General features: G+C 40.3%; 1 protein-coding gene and 1 pseudogene across 13 annotated transcripts in view; one reads left to right on the top strand and one right to left on the bottom strand.

Annotated features, from left to right (window-relative positions):
- The window catches only part of KDM4C (lysine demethylase 4C), a 521081-nt gene that overhangs the window by 43911 nt on the left and 457044 nt on the right, over positions 1-20126 (top strand). For all 13 annotated transcript variants that reach the window (XR_009346376.1, XM_059142108.1, XM_059142109.1 and 10 more), the window contains one exon: positions 931-1106. Coding sequence is in view for 12 of the 13 variants with exons in the window: in XM_059142108.1 (XP_058998091.1) it covers positions 931-1106 (176 nt within the window). In the remaining variant the exon portion in view is untranslated. The remainder of the gene's footprint in view (positions 1-930; positions 1107-20126) is intronic.
- On the bottom strand, positions 4462-5351 carry LOC131812495 (small ribosomal subunit protein uS2-like; annotated as a pseudogene).

Genomic DNA, 20126 nt, shown 5'->3' with positions numbered 1-20126 from the left:
GGGAGCCTGGTTCCCTCTCTCTCTCTGCCTGCCTCTCTGCCTACTTGTGATCTCTGTCTGTCAAGTAAATAAATAAAATCTTAAAAAAAAAATACTGTTGGAAAAGAGTGGTGTGCTGAACAACCTCATACAGGAACAAAAACATTGATAATGTATGACTCTTTTCGACTTCCTGTTCAATGATGACATGTTGGTAAGCTCAAATTAGCCGTGATGGGTGTAGTTACATCATGGAAATAGGCGAGAGTTACAAATTCAAGGTTTTCTCCATCTTCCCAGAAAACTGATTGTTAAACATTTACTAGCACACCACTCTGCTATTTGCCATGTTGTGTGAGAGATATTTAAAAAAAAATACTGACTGGGCGCCTGGGTGGCTCAGTGGGTTAAGCCGCTGCCTTCGGCTCAGGTCATGATCTCAGGGTCCTGGGATCGAGTCCCGTGTCGGGCTCTCTGCTCAGCAGGGAGCCTGCTTCCCTCTCTCTCTCTCTGCCTGCCTCTCCATCTACTTGTGATTTCTCTCTGTCAAATAAATAAATAAAATCTTTAAAAAAAATACTGACTAAACATATATTTGCTTATTTTTTTATTGTATTAATATAAGCACGATTGAACTTCAAGTTATTTTGTGTGTCTTTCAATTTTACTTTTAAAATTGAGAGGCTACTAGTATCAGCTAAAAAATAAGTTAATAAAAGTACTGTTTGGAATAATGCTCAATAAATTTTGTTGTTAAAAAAAAATCAAAGTAAGGTGATTATTTAGGAGAATACAAGGCATTTCCCTTACTCTGAATCTTCATAGTTCTTCTACACATTTGTTATAGAAATGCTGAGAAATTCTTCATTTCTCTTCTGTTGGAATATCAAAGCTAAATGACTACCTGGAATATTTTCTGGATAATATTTTATTTTATTATTTTATTTTTAGGTGATTCCTCCTCGGGAATGGAAGCCACGGCAGTGCTATGATGACATTGATAATTTGCTTATTCCAGCACCGATTCAGCAGATGGTCACTGGGCAGTCAGGACTCTTCACTCAATACAACATCCAGAAAAAAGCCATGACAGTGAAGGAGTTCAGGCAGCTGGCTAACAGTGGCAAGTGAGTGCATACACTTTGCTATTTTTGCTTTTGAAGATATACATGAACATGGTAAGAAATCAAGTAGACAGAGGAGCTTGTGATGAGAAGTAGGAGTCTCCTGCATATCTTCTTTCAGTTTTCGTTTAAGAGTATCTGTTTTCTGTTCTTCATGTGGTTGTGTGCTTATATTTAGCTTACCACTAAGGAAGTTATTTCTCATTTTATCATCTTAGTCATATCTGTAAATGGTTTTTTTCTTTTAGTTGCCATGAGTATTTTTGATTTTACACATGATTCACATTTGTTTGGCAAATTTTCTTTGTACACAAAGTTTAAGTCTTTTTTTTTTCAGCTCTGGGGTAAACTTTTTTTTTTTTCTTGGTTGATAGGACTTTTAACACCCATGCTCCTCAGCACCTTTTATCCTGCCCATGCAGTGACAGCATAGTCCAAAAGGTGCTGTGGCCATAGGGGTTGGAGAGTCACTTCACATTTTGGGCTGGAGGAGTAAGGGGCTTGGGGATACTCTACCAACAATGCTTTACGAGCAAGAGGCCATGACATCTCAGCCCCCAAGCCTGCATCCTGGTGGGAGGTGGCAGTGGCTCTTCCCAGCTCTCCATACCTGAGAGGAACAGGGCCAGATGGGGTAAACCACAGGCCCCTAGCTCCACTGATGGTAGCTCCCAATCCTGGCTCCTTCTCAAGGCATAATCCCAGCTCCCATCACAGGACAGGAGAGGTCTCTGCCCTCCTTGGTCCTCAGGGTTAGGCTGAGCCCTCTATACTAGTCAGACAGAGGCAAAGCTGGAAGCAGCAGCAGTGGCAGAAAAGGAGCAGGCACTGAGTCTGGTGGGTTGTTGGGCCAGCAGCACAGGGCCAGAGGCTCTCCTGAAATCAGTGCAGGCTATCTGTCCTTACAACTCTGGGGCTGGCCACAATGTGGGTGTAGTTGGCTGTAACAGGTACTTGGACACCTTTCTTTCTGGATGCTAGCTGATAACTTGTCTTTGGTTGCTGTCCACTCCTTGGCATCAAAATACCAGATAGTGATGGCATACCTGGTGGCATCGGCTGGTTCCACCTCATGGAGGTTCCACTGATGCGGCCAGAAAATGAGCAGCCCATCAAGGAGTGGCTTGATGTTGGTTGCTATAGGCCAGTCTTCTGGGGAGATTGGCAGCAGGCTGCTATGCACCTTGATGTCCCAGTTCTGATTTAGGTAATAGATAGAGGTGATACAGTGTCCATTGCTGTGGGGATTGACTGTATGCCTTACGTACCCCAGCCTATTGCCTGAGTAAGACACCACCATGGCCTTGGTGTGCCCATTGATGACATAGCCACCCAGCACCCAGTGCAGTGGTGGATCGCAGGATCCACATGGATCATGAGGACCCCAGTGCTTCAGCAGCTGAACTGACGGAGGCAGTGGCTGTTCATGATAGTAACGTCTTCATCCCCTGGGCATGGAGGGTATGGCCTGGGCCTGTAATGCCACCCTCCTCTGCCTCTGCCTCCTGCACTTTATGCAGCTGGGGGCAAGGCAGCTGTGCCTGGCATGGGGCAGGGTGAGACACTGCGGACAGCAGAGGCTCTTCTTGAACTTTCAGTGTGCTCACTGGTCCCCAAGTCCCATGCTGCCTTTGGGGCTTGGGAAAGGACCTGTCAGATTGGTGAGCTTTTTCCTCTGCCCTTTATACCTTTGGTTGTGCCAGCCTCCAGTGCTGCACAGCACACAATACCCCTGGCAGTGTTTAAGTCTCAAATGATAAATTACATATTTGGAAGATGAGTAATTTGAAAAGGAAATCCTTGAAAGATTTGAAGGGCTACCATATTGTAATTATACCTATTGCCGTGTAACAAATTACCCCAAACCTTATAGCTTAAATCAACAAGCATTTATTTAATATCTCAGCTTCTGTAGTCAGGAATCTGGGAGTGATTTAGCTGGGTGGCTGTGGCTCAGGTCCTCTCATAAGGTTGCTGTCAAGATGTCAGGGGGAGCTGCTGCCATCTGAAGGCTTGACTGTGACTGGAAAAGCCTTTACTAAGATAGTTCCCCATACGTGGCTGTTGGCTAGAGTCCTGGGTTCCTTGCCTCATGGATTACTTCTCATGTTGTGGCAACCTGCTTCTTCCAGAGAAAATGATCCTAGAGAGTAGCCAAGATGGAAGCCACAGTATCTCTTTATGATCTGTTTTTTGACTGTCGCTTCTGCCATATTCCATTTGTTACAAGCTAGTTGCAAAGGGCAGCCCATAGTCAGGGGGTAAGAATTAAGCTCTACTTCTTGAAGGGAGGAGTATTAAAGAATTTGTGAATATATTTAGAAACTATCACATGGAAGGCCTGGGTGGCTCAGTTGGTTGAACGTCTACCTTTGGCTCAGGTCATGATCCCGGGGCCCTGGGATCAACCCCTGTGTCTGGCTTTCTGCTTGGTGGGGAGCCTACTTCTCCCTCTTCCTGCCAATCCCTCTGCTTGTGTTCTTGCTCTCTGTCTGACAAATAAATAAAATCTTTAAAAAAGAATAGAGACCATCACAGTTGTTATTATAAATTACCTTTCTTTTTAAAGATTTATTTAATTAGAGAGAGTGAGAGCGAGCATGTGTGCATGAGTTGGGATGGGGGCAGAGAGAGGGAGAGAGGGAGAGAAGCAGACTCCCCACTGAATGCAGAGCTAGTCACGGGGCTATCATGATCTGAGGACCCCAAGCTCATGATTTAAGCCAAAACCAAGAGTCAGATGCTTAACTGACTGAGCCACCCAGACATCCCTTTAAATTACCTTTTTTTTTTTTTTTTTAAAGATTTTATTTATTTGTCAGAGAGAGAGTGAGCACAGGCAGACAGAGTAGCAGGCAGAGGCAAAGGGAGAAGCAGGCTCCCTGCCAAGCAAGGAAGCCCAATGTGGGACTCGATCTCAGGATGCTGGGATCATGACCTGAGCCAAATGCAGCGGCTTAACCAACTGAGCCACTCAGGCATCCCATAAATTACCTTTTTAAAAAAATGTTTCTGATATGGTAGTTAAGGCTCAAGACCAAAACATTAATTAGGAAAAAAAAACTAAAACCTCAAATCAGCCAATGTGCTGATCAACAAACATCACCATCTAAATTCCCTGGGTAAGCTCTTTGGATGAATTTAGTTGATATGTTTTTGAAATTTTAAATTTATATTTGACATAGTCAATACTTGATGGTTGAAGAATCTTAATTCTGTGTGTAAAGTTTCAGCTATGGAACATTGTGTCTATTCCAAAGGAATTGGAAGTTTTATATGTATATATTTTTGACTTTTACAAACTGTTTATTTACCGTCAACTTTATTTCCATTTTGTTTGCCTTTCTGGAAGAGAAGCTTAAGACCACTCAGTGGTGTTCCTACCCATTCAGTGGTCTGAGCAGCGGGAGCTGCAGACCAGTCTTCAGTAGCAGACTGAGCACTCCGGTCTTCAGTAGGGAACTGCTTAATAAGAACAGAGAGCGCCTATTCACCTTCAGAGTAGTCTGTGACTTCATGTGGAGTAGCAGTGAATCCAGGAGCTGGAGCAGTCCATTTACCCTGAAATTCCTCTTTGGTCACAGCCTTTTCCACAGTGGCCTGCTCTTTTCAATCTCTTCAGAATCTCTGTAGAAGTAGAGATCAGGCATGACCTCCCATGGGTAATGGTGCCATGCATGTGCAGAACTTCCCTGGCAGCATCCACCACCTCAGACCCACTGAGTGAGCTCCCTTGTTGCAAGAGATGGCAATGTCCACACAACACAGAGGTGTTGGTAGGTAGGTTACGCAGAGTGGTGGTAGGTAGGTTAACATATGACAGCTCTGTAAGAGGCTGGTCTTCAGCCCTGGGATCAGTAACCACTAGAAGTCTCAGCTCTTGGAAGCCTGGCTGGTCTGGTTAGGAAAGGTTTCGGGAGCGAAGCGACTGGCAACAGGAGTAGGTCCAGTAGCAGCAGCAAATTTGAGCACAGCTCCCTAGCCAATATTCCTGGACGATATGACACTGACATCAGCTGGGTTTTCAGTGGCAATAGCGGCATGAGCTGCCAGCAGAAACTTCTCCCAGGATCTCTTCAGTTTTAGGATATAGATGCCATCACTTTTCCTTTTGTAGATGTACTATTCATTTGGAAGTCAAGGTTGGTGCCACGTAAGTGGGTTCCTGCTGCAAGGAATTTGAGGACATCCTCCTCCTTCATTTGCAGAACATCAAGAGCTCCGGATATTGTGAAAATTTCCCTTTAAGTTGCGGCAGGAAGGCAAAACACATCATATGAACCCTTCCCTGGGTAGCGTGGAAAAGGCTTTTAAAAAAAATTATTAACGGGACACCTGGGTGGCTCAGTTGGTTAAGCAGCTGCCTTCGGCTCAGGTCATGATCCCAGTGTCCTGGGATCGAGTCCCTCATCGGGCTTCTTGCTCAGCGGGGAGCCTGCTTCTCCCTCTGCCTCTGCCTGCCATTCAGTCTGCCTGTGCTCGCTCTCTCCTTCTCTCTTTCTGATAAATAAATAAAATATTTTAAAAAAAATTATTAACATATAATGTATTATTTGTTTCAGGGGTGTAGGTCTATGATTCATCAGTCTTACACAATAGATAGCGCTCACCACAATGCATACCCTCCCTAATGTCCGTCACCCAGCCATCCCATTCCTCCCAACCCTCAGTCTGTTTCCTGAGATTAAGAATCTCTTATGGTTTGTCGCCCTCTCTGGTTTTGTCTTGTTTCATTTTTTCCTCTCCTATGATCCTCTGTCTTGTTTCTCAAATTCCACATATCAGTGAGATCATATGGAAATTGTCTTTCTCTGATTGACTTATTTTGCTTAGCATAATACCCTCTAGTTCCATCCACGTTGTTGCAAATGGCAAGATTTCATTTTTCCATGGCTGCATAATATTCCAGTGTGTGTGTGTGTGTGTGTGTGTGTGTGTACCACTCTTCTTTATCCATTAATCTGTCAATGGACATCTGGGTTCTTTCTTTTGTTTGGCTATTGTGGACATTGCTGCTGTCAGCATTGGGGTGCAGGTGCCTCTTCGTATCACTACATTTTTATTTTTGGGGTAAATACCCAGTAGTGCAGTTGATGGGTCATAGGGTAGCTCTATTTTTACCTTTTTGAGGAAACTCCATGCTGTTTTCTAGAGTGGCTGCACCAGCTTATGTTCCCACAAACACTGTAGGAGGGTTCCCCTTTGTCCACATTCTCACCAGCATCTGTTATTTCCTGACTTATTAATTTTAGCCATTCTGACTGGTGTGAGGTGGTTTCTCATTGTGGTTTTGATTTGTATTTCCCTGAAGCTGAGCGATGGTGAGTACTTTTTCATTTGTCTATTGGCCATTTGGATGTCTTCTTTGCAGAAATGTCTGTTCATGTCTTCTGCCCATTTCTTTCTTTCTTTCTTTCTTTCTTTTTTTTTTTTTTAAATATTTTATTTATTTGACAGAGAGAAACTAGGCAGAGAGGCAGGCAGAGAAAGAGGAGGAAGCAGGCTCCCTGTGGAGCAGAGAGCCCGATGTGGGGCTCTATCCCAGGACCCTGGGATCATGACCTGAGCCAAAGGCAGAGGCTTTAACCCACTGAGCCACCCAGGCGCCCCTGCCCATTTCTTGATTGGATTATTTGTTCTTCAGGTGTTGAGTTTGATAAGTTCTTCATAGATTTTGGATACTGGTCCTTTATCTGGTATGTCATTTGTAAATATCTTCTACCATTCTATTGGTTGTTGTCTTTTGGTTTTGTTGACTGTTTAAAGCTTGTAATCTTGATAAAGTGCCAATAGTGTCAAAAAGTGTCACTAGTGTCAATAAAGTGCCAAATAAATAAAAAAGATTTTATTTATTTATTTGACACACATAGAGAGAGAGAGCATGCCAGTAGTTCATTTTTGCCCTTGCTTCCTGGTCTTTGGTGATGTGACTAGGAAGAAGTTGCTGCAGCTGAAGTAAAAAAGGTTGTTCCCTCTGTTCTCCTCACGGATTTTGGTGGATTTCTGTCTCACATTGAGGTCTTTCATCCATTTTGAGTCTATTTTTGGTCCAGTTTCATTCTTCTGCATGTGGCTATCCAATTTTCCTAACACCATTTTTTGAAGAGACTGATGTTTTTTTTCCATTGGATATTCTTTCCCGCTTTGTGGAAGATTAGTTGACCATAGAGTTGAGGGTCTATTACTGGGCTCTCTATTCTGTTCCATTGATCTATGTGTCTGTTTTTGCACCGTACCATACTTTCTTGATCATTACAGCTTTGATATAGAGGTTGAAGTCTGGAATTGTGATGCACAAGATTTGGTTTTCTTTTTCAACATTCTTCTGGCTATTTGGGAGTCTTTTCTGGTTCCATACAAATTTTAGGATTATTTGTCCCATTCCTGTGAAAAAAGTTGGTGGTATTTTGATAGGGATTGCATTAAATCTGTAGATTTCTCTAGGTAGCATAGACATATTAACAATATTTGTTCTTCCAGTCCATGAGTGTAGAATGTTTTTCCATTTCTTTGTGCCTTTCTCAGTTTCTTTTATGAGAGTTCTGTAGTTTTCTAAGTACAGATTTTTTGCCTCCTTGGTATCTTATAGTTTGGGGTATAACTGTAAGTGATATTGACTCCTTAATTTTTCTTTCTTCTGTCTTGTTGTTGGGCTATAGAAATGCAGCTGATTTCTGTGCATTGATTTTATATCCTGACACTTTACTGAATTCTTGTATGAATTCTACCAATTTTGGGGTGGAATAGTTTGGGTTTTCCACATAAAGTATTATATCATCTGCAGAGAGTAAGAATTTGACTTTGTCTTTGCCCATATGGATGCCTTTTATTTCTTTTTGTTGTCTGATTGTTGAGGCTAGGACTGCTAGTATATTGAATATCAGCAGTGATAATAGACATTAGGAAAAGCTCCAGGTTTCCTCATTGAGAATGACATTCAGTGTGGGTTTTTCATAGATGGCTTTGATGATATTGAGGTTTGTATCCTCTGTGCCTATAGTGTGAAGAGTTTTAATCAAGAAAGAATGCTTTGTTAAATGCTTTTTTCTGCATCTGTTAAGAGTATCCTATGGCTCTTGTTCCTTCTTTTATTAATTTATTGTATCACATTGATTGTGGGTGTTGAACCAGCCTTGCAGCCCAAGAATAAATCCCACTGGGTCGTGGTGAATAATCCTTTTAATGTACTGTCAGATTCTGTTGGCTAGGATTTTGGTGAGCATTTTTGCATCCATGTTCATCAGGACATTTGTCTGTAATTCTCCTTTTTGATTGTGTCTTTGGTTTTGGGATTAAGGTAATGCTGGCCTCATAAAATGAGTTTGGTAGTATTCCTTTCATTTCTGTTTTTTGGACCAGTTTTGGGAGAATAGGTATTAATTCTTCTTTAAATGTTTGTAGAATTTCCCTGGGAAACCGTCTGGTCCGGGCTCTTGTTTGTTGTGAGATTTTTTTTTTTTTTTTAAAGGTAGAGGTTTCTCATATTATTATTATTTTTTAAAAGATTTTATTTATTTGTCAGAGAGAGAGCAAGCGAGAGCGAGCACAGTCAGACAGAGTGGAAGGCAGAGTCAGAGGGAGAAGCGGGCTCCCTGCGGAGCAAGGAGCCCGATGTGGGACTTGATCCCAGGACGCTGGGATCATGACCTGAGCCGAAGGCAGCTGCTTAACCAACTGAGCCACCCAGGCATCCCTGTTGTGAGATTTTTTATTGCTGCTTCAATTTCCTTACTGTTTATGGGTCTGTTCATGTTTTCTGTTTCTTCCTGGTTCAGTTTTGGTAGTTTATAGGTCTCTAGAAATGCATCCCTTTCGTCCAGATTGTCTCATTTGCTGGTGAATGGTTGCTCAAAATGTGTTCTTATAATTGATTGTATTTCTTTGGTGTTGGTTGTGATCTCTCTTCTTTTGTTCATAATTTTAATAATTTGGGTCCTTTTTTCTTTTCGATAAATCTCACTAGGGGTTTATCAATCTTACTAATTCTTTCAAAGAACCAGCTCCTAGTTTCTTTGGTCTACTGTTCTTTTGGTTTCCATTTCATTGATTTCTGCTCTAATCATTATTATTTCTCTTCCCTTTCTGGGTTTAGGCCTTATTTGCTGTTCTTTCTCCAGCTCCTTTAAGTGTAGGGTTAGGTTGTGTATTTGAAACATTCCTTGTCTTTTGAGAAGGGCTTGCATTGCCATACAAGTCCTCTTCGGACTGCCTTTGCTGCATTCCAGAGATTTTGAACAGTTATGTTTTCATTATCATTGGTTTCCATGAATTTTTAAAATTCTTCATTAATTTCCTGGTCTACCCATTCATTCTTTAGTAGGATGCTCTTTAGCCTCCATGTATTTGAGCTCTTTCTAACTTTTGTCTTGTGTTGAGTTCACATTTCAAAGCATTGTGGTCCAAAAATATTCAGGAAATGATTCCAGTCTTTTGGTACCAGTTGAGACCTGACCTGTGACCCAGGATATGATCTATTCTGGAGAATGTTCCATGTGCACTAGAGAAGAATGTATATTCTGTTGCTTTTGGATGGAATGTTCTGAATATATCTGTGATGTCCATCTGATCCAGTGTGTCATTTTTTTTTTTAATTAAAAGATTTTATTTATTTGACAGCGAGAGAGAGATCACAAGTAGGCAGAGAGGCAGGCAGAGAGAGAGAGGGAAGCAGGCTCCTGCTGAGCAGATAGCCTGATGTGGGGCTCGATCCCAGTACCCTAAGATCATGACCTGAGCCGAAGGCAGAGGCCCAACCCACTGAGCCATCCAGTCGCCCCCAGTGTGGCATTTAAAGCCCTTATTTCCTTGTTGATCTTTTGCTTAAATGATCTGTCCATTTTAGTGAGGAGGGGATGTTAAAGTCCCCTACTATTATTATATTATTGTTGATGTGTTTCTTTGAAGTTGTCATTAATTGACTTACATAATTGGCTGCTCCCATGTTAGGGGCATAGATCTTTAAAATTGTTAGATCTTCTTGTTGGACAGATCCTTTAATTATGATATGGTGTCTTTCCTCATCTCTTATTATGTTTTTGGCTTAAAATCTAATTTGTCCGATACAAAGATTGTCCCCTGCCCCCAGCTTTCTTTTGATGTCCATTAGCATGGTAAATGGTTTTCCGCCCCCCTCACTTAAATCTGGAGGTGTCTTTGGCTCTAAAATGAGCCTCTTGCAGACAGCATATGGATGGGTCCTGCTTTTTTTTATCCAGTCTGATACTCTGTGTCTTTTGATTGGGGTATTTAGTCCATTTACATTCAGGGTAACTATTGGAAGATATGAATTTAGTGCAAATGTATTGCCTGTAAGGGACTGTTACTGTGTATTTTCTCTGTTCCTTTCTGGTCTATGTTTTTTTTTATCTCTTTTTATCTCTCGTTCTGTTTTCAATGACGGCATAGTTGGATATAGTGTTCTTGGCTGTGTTTTTTCTCATTTAGTGTTGTGAATATATCATGCCAGTTCTTCCTGGTCTGCCAGGTCTCTGTGGATAGGTCTACTGCCAATCTAATATTTCTACCATTGTAATGACAGCCCTTTTGTCCCATGCTGCATTTAGGATTTTCCCTTTTTTTCTGAGACTTGTTAGTTTTACTGTTAGATGTCAGGGTGTTGACCTATTTTTATTTATTTTTGGGGGGGGGGTTCTCCGTGCCTCCTGGGTTTTGATGCCTGCTTCCTTCCCTAAATAGGGAAGTTCTCCACTGAAATTTGCTCCAATATACCTTCTGCCCCCCGCCTCTCTTTCTTCTTCTTCTGGAATCCCAATGCTTCTTTTTTTTTTTTTTTTTAAGATTTTATTATTTATTTGACACACATAGAGAGATTACAAGTAGGCAGAGAGGCAGACAGAGAGAGAGGGGGAAGCAGGCTCCCTGCTGAGCAGAGAGTCCGATGGGGGCCTCGATCGCAGGACCCTGAGATCATGACCCGAGCCAAAGGCAGAGGCTTAACCCACTGGGCCACCCAGGTGCCTCTGGAATCCCAATTATTCTAATATTGTTTTGATTTATGGTGTTACTTATCTCTTAAATTTTCCCCTTGTGATCCAGTAGTTGTTCATCTCTCTTTTTCTCAGCTTCTTTATTCTCCATCATTTGGTCTTCTATATCACTAATTGTCTCTTCTGCCTCCTTTATTTAGCAGTTAGAGCCTCCATTTTTTTTTTAAAGAATTTATTTATTTAACAGACAGAGATCACAAGTAGGCAGAGAGGCAGGCAGAGAGAGGTGGAAGCAGGCTCCCCGCCGAGCAGAGAGCCCGATGTGGGGCTCGATCCCAGGACCCTGGGATCATGACCCGAGCCAAAGGCAGAGGCTTTAACCCACTGAGCCACCCAGGTGCCCCAGAGCCTCCATTTTTGATTCACCTCATTAATATCCTTTTTGATTTCAACTTGGTTAGGTTTTATTTCTGTAGAAAGAGATCCTCAGGTGTCTTCTATGTTTTTTTGAAGCCCATCTGGTATCTTTATAATCGTTATTCTGAACTCCTGTTCTGACATGTTGCTAATGTCCATATTGATTTGGCCCCTGGCATTTGGTACTGCCCCTCTTGTTCTTTTTTGTGAGGTGAGTTTTTTCCATTTTGTCATTTTGTCCAGGGAAAAATAGATGAATGAGAAAACAAAATACTAAAAGGGTAACATGACCCCAGAGTAATATACAGTAAACAAATAAGGGGAGACCCGAATCCATGGGTAAAAGAAAAAGAAAAAAGAATATATCAGGCTGGTGAATAGAACAGAGCCATATACTAGATTTGTGTATTTTGTTCTGTTAGAAGAAATGGCACCCCAAAATTTTAAAGAAAGAAAAATACACACACACATACAGAGTAAGGTTAAATATGACTGTAAAATTGAAAATTAAAGAAATATTTTAAATAAGGAATTGATGAGAAGTTGGTTGAAATCAAAAAAAGAAGAAAAATTCAAGAAGAAAAAGGGGAAAAATAGAGAACATTAAGAAAAATTAAAGTCGAAAGACTAAAGAATCATGGGAAAAAAGCCATGAATTTTATGTGCTGTATTCCCTTAGCTCTGGAGTTTTGCAGTTCTCATTGATTTGTAAACTTGTTCTTGGCTGGATGTTCTTGCTGATCTTCTTGGGGAGGGGCCTATTCAGTGATTCTCAAATGTCTTTGCCCCAGGGGGAGTTACACCGCACTTGCTGGGGGCCAGACTAAGTAATCTGTAGGGCTTTGCTCTGGGTAGTTTTTGTTCCCTGAAATCTTTCCATGCAACTTTAGAGGACAAGAATGAAAATGGCGGCCTCCCAATCTCAGGCCCTGGAGGGGCCGAGTGCTTGGGTTTCCACTCCTTAATGAGCCCTCAGAGAAAAGCATTCAATCACTCCTGTCCCCCTGGTTTCTGGCCATACTCTGTGCTCCCCTGGCCTGTGACCAAGTGTTTGTATCTTTGGCACATGGCCCTGTTTAGAGTCTCTAAACTCCACAGATTCCTGTAGCATGCTCCTGTGCTGTGGGGGTTCTGTCTGGATCTGCCTCTTGTTAGGCCCCTGCTTGAAGAGCAGTGGCTGGACTGTGCTGTGTAACACACAACTCTGCCCTGAGAGCCCACTCCTTGGATCACTCTTTGCAGCCATCTTTACCGCTCTGATACCTGGGAGTTCTGCCACATTCCTGTAGCCTTGGTCTTCCTGTGACCCTGAGAGTCCTGAGATCACACTGTCCCAAGAAGGATTCCACTCCCTTCCACCCCTGCCTGTTAGCCACCAGAATGACATCCCTGACTGGAGCAGACTTCTAAAAGTTCTGATTTTGTGCTCCTCTGCTCTGTCACTTGCCAGTAGCTGGCCGATGGAGGATCCCTCCTCCTCTGCGATCTATATTCCCATTTATTGCCTTGGATTTTCTTCTCACATCCTACCTTGCAGAAAGTGGTCGTTTTCCTGTCAATAGAATTGCTGCTCTTCTTTTCTTTGATCTCCAGTTGAATTTGTCAGTTTCAGAATGGTTTAATAGCTACCTAGCTGAAGATTCTGTCTTATACTCTTCTGCCATCTTGGACTCATCCTGAAAGTTTTATATTTCATGTGAGTCCCTTCTTTTGAATTTTTGGTAGGCATTAGTAAATCTCATTGTTTAAGATCTCATTAATTGAGAATGTGAAACTTTTATTGTAGACTGGACTGGTTTGCATTCAGAATTTTCAAGGACTCTTTTAGCCATTTACTGTAATGTACATTATATATAATGTACATTACACTATAGTGTAATGCAATTGAAACAGGATTGTGGAAGCAGACTTATCTAGCTCTTTAAAAGTATAAATGGTGTGTTGTATTCTGTTGTTTATCTTCTAGCACCCATTTCCAGAGTCCTTTTTTAAAATTTTTAAAAAAGATTTTATTCAATTGACAGAGACACAGCAAGAGAGGGAGCACAAGCACGAAGAGTGGGAGAGGGAGAAGCAGGCTCCCCACTGAGTAGGGAGCCCCATGTGAGACTTGATCCCAGGACCCTGGGAGCCAAAGGCAGATGCTTAATGACTGAGTCACCCATGCGCTCCTCCAGAGTCATTCTTAAAGTGTTAATTAAATAGATTAGTTCATATAGTGGAACATCTGCTTGGCTACTTTGGTATTTTGGGAGACAATTTGAATTTGAAAGTAATCAGATTATACTTGCTAGAAAATGCTTATTAGTACCTTTAATAATTATTATAATTACCATAGGAGAGGTACAAAGTACAATGGGGTTTCAAAAGACTTCTATGGTTGATAATCAGGAAAGGAGTAATTTTGTTTTGTACGTGCCATTGAGATGAATTTTGAAGAATGGTCAGAAATGCTTTTATCAGTTACAAAAGTAATACATGTTTATTTGAAAATTCAAACATTATAGAAATATATAATTTTGGCTCCCAGATGATCATTGTTAATAATACGTGGTAATTCAAAATATTGATGAGAACAGAGCCTTGAAGACCTTTTTTTCTTGTCATAGAGACACTTGGATCATCATCTCTAGCCCATGTGATTATTCTAGTGTAGTATCAGTTTTCTTTTTAGAGGGAATTTATTTTACTAGGCACTTGTTTTGTTCGTATAGCTGTTCAATTTTTACTCTCATCAAAAAGTTAAAAATAGGGGCACCTGGGTGTCTCAGTCGGTTAAGCCTCCAGCTCTTGATTTCTGCTCAGGTCGTGATCTTATGGTTGCGAGAGGGAGCACCATATTGGTCTCTGGGCTGAGTATGGAGCCTGCTTAAGATTCTTGCTCCCTTTCCCCCTCCCTTCCATGCACATGCACCCTCTCTCTCTAAAAATAAAAAATTCTTAAATGTTAAAAATAGAACTACCCTATGATCCAGCAATTGAACTACTAGTTGTTTACCCAAAGGATACAAAAGTACAGATTTGAAGTGGTACATGTATGCTGATGTTTACAGCAGCATTATCAACAATAGCCAAACGATGGAGAGAGCCCAAATGTCCATTGACTGATGAATGGGAAAAGAAGAAGTGGTGTACACACACACACACACACACACACACACACACACACGAATATTACTCACATCAAAAGTGTCTTGTCATTTGCAATGATGTGGATGGAGCTAGAGTGTATTATGCTAAGACAAATACCATATGATTTCACTCATACGTGAAATTTAGGAAACAAAACAGATGAACATATGGGTAGGGAAAAAAAAGTGGGAAACAAACCATAAGAGACTTTTAACGTTAGAGAACAAACTGAGGGTTAATGGAGGGAGGTGGGTGGAGAATGGGCTAGGTGGGTGATGGGTATTAAGGAGGGCATTTGTTATGATGAACACTGGGTGTTGTATGTAAGTGATGAATCACTAAATTCTACTCCCAAAACCAATATTACTTTTTAGTTAGAATAGTTAGAGTATCTAACTAGAATTTTAATAAAAATTTGGAGAGAAAGAAAAAATAAAATGAAGATTCCTAGGAAAAAAGATACTTTTGAAAATTCTTTTGGGGCGCCTGGGTGGCTCAGTTGGTTAAGCAGCTGCCTTCGGCTCAGGTCATGATCCCAGCGTCTTGGGATCGAGTCCCACATCGGGCTCCTTGCTTGGCAGGGAGCCTGCTTCTCCCTCTGCCTCTACCTGCCATTCTGTCTGCCTGTGCTCGCTCTCTCTCCCTCTCTCTCTCTCTCTGATGAATAAATAAAATCTTTAAAAAAAAAAAAAGAAAAAAAAGAAAATTCTTTTTATATTTCCTCTGCCAGTTTCATGTGGGAAATTTATTTCAAATGCCAGTGAGATGGGTTTCTAAGCCTCAATCCAAGGCTTTTGCTTGTTCACTTACAGTTGTACTTGGGCAAATGGTGTTCATTATGGTTATAGGATGGTCCTCCTGAGATGGAGTAAATTTTCATGGGAGGCAGGAGGCATTCTCCTGTTTTTTTTTTTTTTTTTTTTCCCTTTGTTCGTCTGTTTACTTTGATTCAGTATATGCCTTTGCATAGGTACACAGTGCATCATGTGCTTGGTGTAAATAGTAAACAGGATAACATGCTCATTTGGTTAATAACACAACTTAGTTCAAAGAAAATCTGGAGGGGTGCCTGGGTGGCTCAGTGGGTTAAAGCCTCTGCCTTTGGCTCAGGTCATGATCCCAGAGTCCTGGGATCAGCCCCGCATCGGGCTCTCTGCTCAGCGGGGAGCCTGCTTCCCCCATCTCTCTCTCTGCCTGCCTCTCTGCCTACTTGTGATCTCTGTCTGTCAAATAAATAAATAAAATCTTAAAAAAAAAAAAAAAGAAAATCTGGAGACCTCCAAGATAATTCTACTATAAAACTTTATGGAGGTAAGTAATATACTCTCTTGTATCACTTACATTACTGATCTATACATTCTTCTATGCATGGAGCTATGTGCTTTGTATAATTATGCAATGGTGTCCTCACAGTAATTCAACTGTTACTATCCTCGTTTTATAGAGGAATAACTGAGGTCCAGAGAAAATTAGCCCCTTGCCCAAGATTACATAGCTTACACATGGCAAAAGCTGGATTCAAAGCTCTAGGCAGGCTGGTCCTAAAGACCCACCTCTAACAGTTGCTATATAGTGAATAAAAGGTTCTGAAAGAAAGGAATGGTGGATTGGTTTTGAGCAAATTGATACTGGATTTGTGGGACAGTTGTAATTGTTTGACGGTCTATTAAGGATGGAATCTGTAGCCAAGTTTCATTAGAGTTGGGCACCAACTGAGTGAACTGGTCACTTTTTTCAAGTTTAGAATCATTATTCATTCAGTCAACAAATACTATATTCACGATTTTAGAATTTAACTCAGTAGCTACTAAACCACGTGTCTTTTTTATTTTAGAGTTATAGGTAGTTAAAAATTGATCCATGATTGAGTGGTATATAGTGATAGAGTCTTTGGGTCTGTTATAGTGAAAAACAGTTTAAGATTTTGGTATCCAAAAAAGTCCAACAAATTTCTCTGTAAGATATAATAAACAGTATCTCTGTTACCTTTTTTGGTCACCTGAGTCTGGCTTCTAGTTAGCTTGCCTACAATTCTTATTACTCTTGAAACCTACTAATTGAAGTGGTAGAATACTGTGGAGTAAATGATGCTTTCATGCCCATCTTTTAAAATTTTGGCTGTCCTGTTGAGATTTTAATGTTTTGGGTAAATCAGCAAGTTATTTTATATTTCAAATAAAGTTGTTAATTTGTTTGGTTTTCTTGCTTACTGCTTAGGTAACTAATTTGGGGTCCTAGTACAGTGGGTATTGATTTTGATTGTTCTACAGTTATTAAATCTATAGTAAAATGTCAGTAGGCTTTATGGGGATTGCTACTGCTGCTAAACACTCTTTTTGCTGCTAAAAAACTCTCTTGGTTTGTTGATTTATTTTTCATGTAGAAATACTGGTATTTTTGTGTGTATGTGTATTAATATAAGATTATTTGTTCACAGTCCAAATAACACAGAGAAGTAAGTGCTTTTCTGTAATTCCAATGTAAAAAATAACCATTAATATTAATAATATGGTATAAATTTCTTTTTGTCCTTTTGAATATAATTATAGATTTTTTTACATGTATATTCACCATTCTGTAATCTACTTAATTCATTGTGGAAAAATATTAATATCAATATGTAGAAAGATCTACCTTATTTTGTATTCTGTATTTTATTTAACTTAGCCCTTGTTGTAGGGCAACATTAGTTTGAGTTTTCAGTTATTGCTGGAACAAACACCACAGGTCATGTATCATTGTATATGTCTCTGCATTGTTAGAATGAATTTCCAGAGTTGGATTTTATGGTTGAAGATATGCATTTTTTGAAGGTTTTGATATGTGTAAAAAATTGTACTCTGGAAAGTTTGTACTACTTTATACTTTCACTCCAGCTGTGTAAGAGAGGTCTCATTCTTTCCTACCATTAATATATTAACCATTTTCCAAACTAATGTTGGTAAAGTATCTTATTTTGGTTTCCTGAACTTTTCCCTAGGTCATTCTGCTTCTAATGATCATGTTGATTGCTTCTAGTTTTGGCTTTTCCTGCTTTCCTGGACTTTGAGTGAAATTATTTTTTGTCAATTTTCCTATAAATGTTTTATCTTTTGCATGTAAGTCTGTAAAATTTGCTAGTATAGAATAATTGGTTAAAGAGTTTAGAAAATAATTTGAAAGGTAAAATGGTGAGTTTCTTTTTTTTTGGTTGATAATTTTTTAAATATAATTTTTAAATTTTTTATTGACGTATGTGTTATTAGCCCCAGGGATACAGATCTGTGAATCGCCAGGTTTACACACTTCATAGCACTCATCATAGCACATACCTTCCCCAATGTTCATAACCCACCACCCTCTCCCGATCCACCTCCTCCTGGCAACCCTTAGTTTATTTTGTGAGATTAAGAGTCTCTTATGGTTTGTCTCCCTCCGGATCCCATCTTGTTTCATTTATTCTTTTCCTACCCATCAAACTTCCTTTGTTGCTTCTCAACTTCCTCATATCAGGGAGATCATATGATAATTGCCTTTCTTTGATTGACTTATTTTGCTAAGTATAATACGTTCTAGTTCCATCCATGTCGTCACAAATGGCAAGATTTCATGTCTATTGATGGCTGCATAGTATTCCATTATATATATATATACACACACGCACACACACACACACCCTGCATCTTCTTTATCCATTCATCTGTTGATGGACATCTAGGTTCCTTCCATAGTTTGGCTATTGTGGACATTGCTGCTATAAACATTCAGGTGCACATATGCCTTCGGATCACTAATCACTACATTTGTATCTTTAGGGTAAATACGAAGTAGTGCAATTGCTGAGTCGTAGGGTAGCTCTATTTTCAACTTTTTGAGGAACCTCCATGCAATATGCAGAGTGGTTGCACCAGCTTGCATTCCCACCAACACTATAGGAGGGTTCCCCCTTCTCTATATCCTCGCCAGCATCTGTCATTTTCTGACTTGTTAATTTTAGCCATTCTGACTGGTGTGAGGTGGTATCTCATTGCAGTTTTGATTTGTATTTCCCTGATGCCGAGTTATGTGGAACACTTTTTCATGTGTCTGTTAGCCGTTTGGATGTCTTCTTTGCAGAAATGTCTGTTCATGTCCTCGGCCCATTTCTTGATTGGATTATTTGTTCCTTGGGTGTTGAGTTTGATTAAGTTCTTTCTAGATTTTGGATACTGGCCCTTTATCTGATATGTCATTTGCAAATATCTTCTCCCATTCTGTCAGTTGTCTTTGGTTTTGTTGACTGTTTCCTTTGTTGTGCAAAAGCTTTTGATCTTGATTAAGTCCCAATAGTTCATTTTTGCCCTAGCTTCCCTTGCCTTTGGAGATGTCCCTAGGAAGAAGTTGCTGTGGCTGAGGTCGAAGAGGTTGCTGCCTGTGTTCTCCTCAAGGATTTTGATGGATTCCTTTCTCACATTGAGGACCTTCATCCATTTTGAGTCTATTTTTGTGTGAGGTGTAAGGAAATGGTCCAGTTTCATTTTTATGCATGTGGCTGTCCAATTTTCCCATCACCATTTGTTGAAGAGACTGTCTTTCCATTGGACATTCTTTCATGCTTTGTTGAAGATTAGTTGACCATAGAGTTGAGGGTCTATTACTGGGCTCTCTATTCTGTTCCATTGATCTGTGTGTCTGTTTTTGTGCCAGTACCATACTGTCTTGATGATGACAGCTTTTTAATAGAATTTGAAGTCTGGAATTGTGATGCCACCAACTTTGGCTTTCTTTTTCAAATATTTCTCTGGCTATTCGAGGTCTTTTCTGGTTCCATATAAATTTTAGAATTATTTGTTCCATTTCTTTGGAAAAAATGGATGGGATTTTGATAGGGATTGCCTTAAACGTGTAGATTGCTTTAGGTAGCATCGACATTTTCACAATATTTATTCTTCCAATCCATGAGCATGGAACATTTTTCCATTTCTTTGTGTCTTCCTCAATTTCTTTCATGAGTACTTTATAGTTTTCTGAGTATAGATTCTTTGCCTCCTTGGTTAGGTTTATTCCTAGGTATCTTATGGTTTTGGGTGCAATTGTAAATGGGATTGACTCCTTGATTTCTCTTTCTTCTGTCTTGTTGTTGTAAGGAAATGCAGCGGATTTCTGTGCATTGCTTTTATATCCTGACGCTTTACTGAATTCCTGTACAAGTTCAGTAGATTTGGAGTGGAGTCTTTTGGGTTTTCCACATATAGTATTATATCATCTGCAAAGAGTGATAGTTTGACTTCTTCCTTGCCAATTTGGATGCCATTAATTTATTTTTGTTGTCTGATTGCTGAGGCTAGGACTTCTAGTACTATGTTGAATACCGGTGGTGATAACGGACATCCCTGCCATATTTCCTGACCTTAGTGGAAAAGCTCTCAGTTTTTCTCCATTGAGGATGATATTCGCGGTGGGTTTTTCATAGATGGCTTTGATGATATTGAGGTATGTATCCTCTATCCCTACACTTTGAAGAGTTTTGATCAGGAAAGGATGCTGTACTTTGTGAAATGCCTTTTCA

This window comes from Mustela lutreola, chromosome 12 (assembly GCF_030435805.1).
Source record: "Mustela lutreola isolate mMusLut2 chromosome 12, mMusLut2.pri, whole genome shotgun sequence".
Taxonomy (NCBI): Eukaryota; Metazoa; Chordata; class Mammalia; order Carnivora; family Mustelidae; genus Mustela; species Mustela lutreola.
The sequence above is the reverse complement of the archived record's forward strand: the minus strand, read 5'-3'. Positions and strand labels throughout refer to the sequence as shown.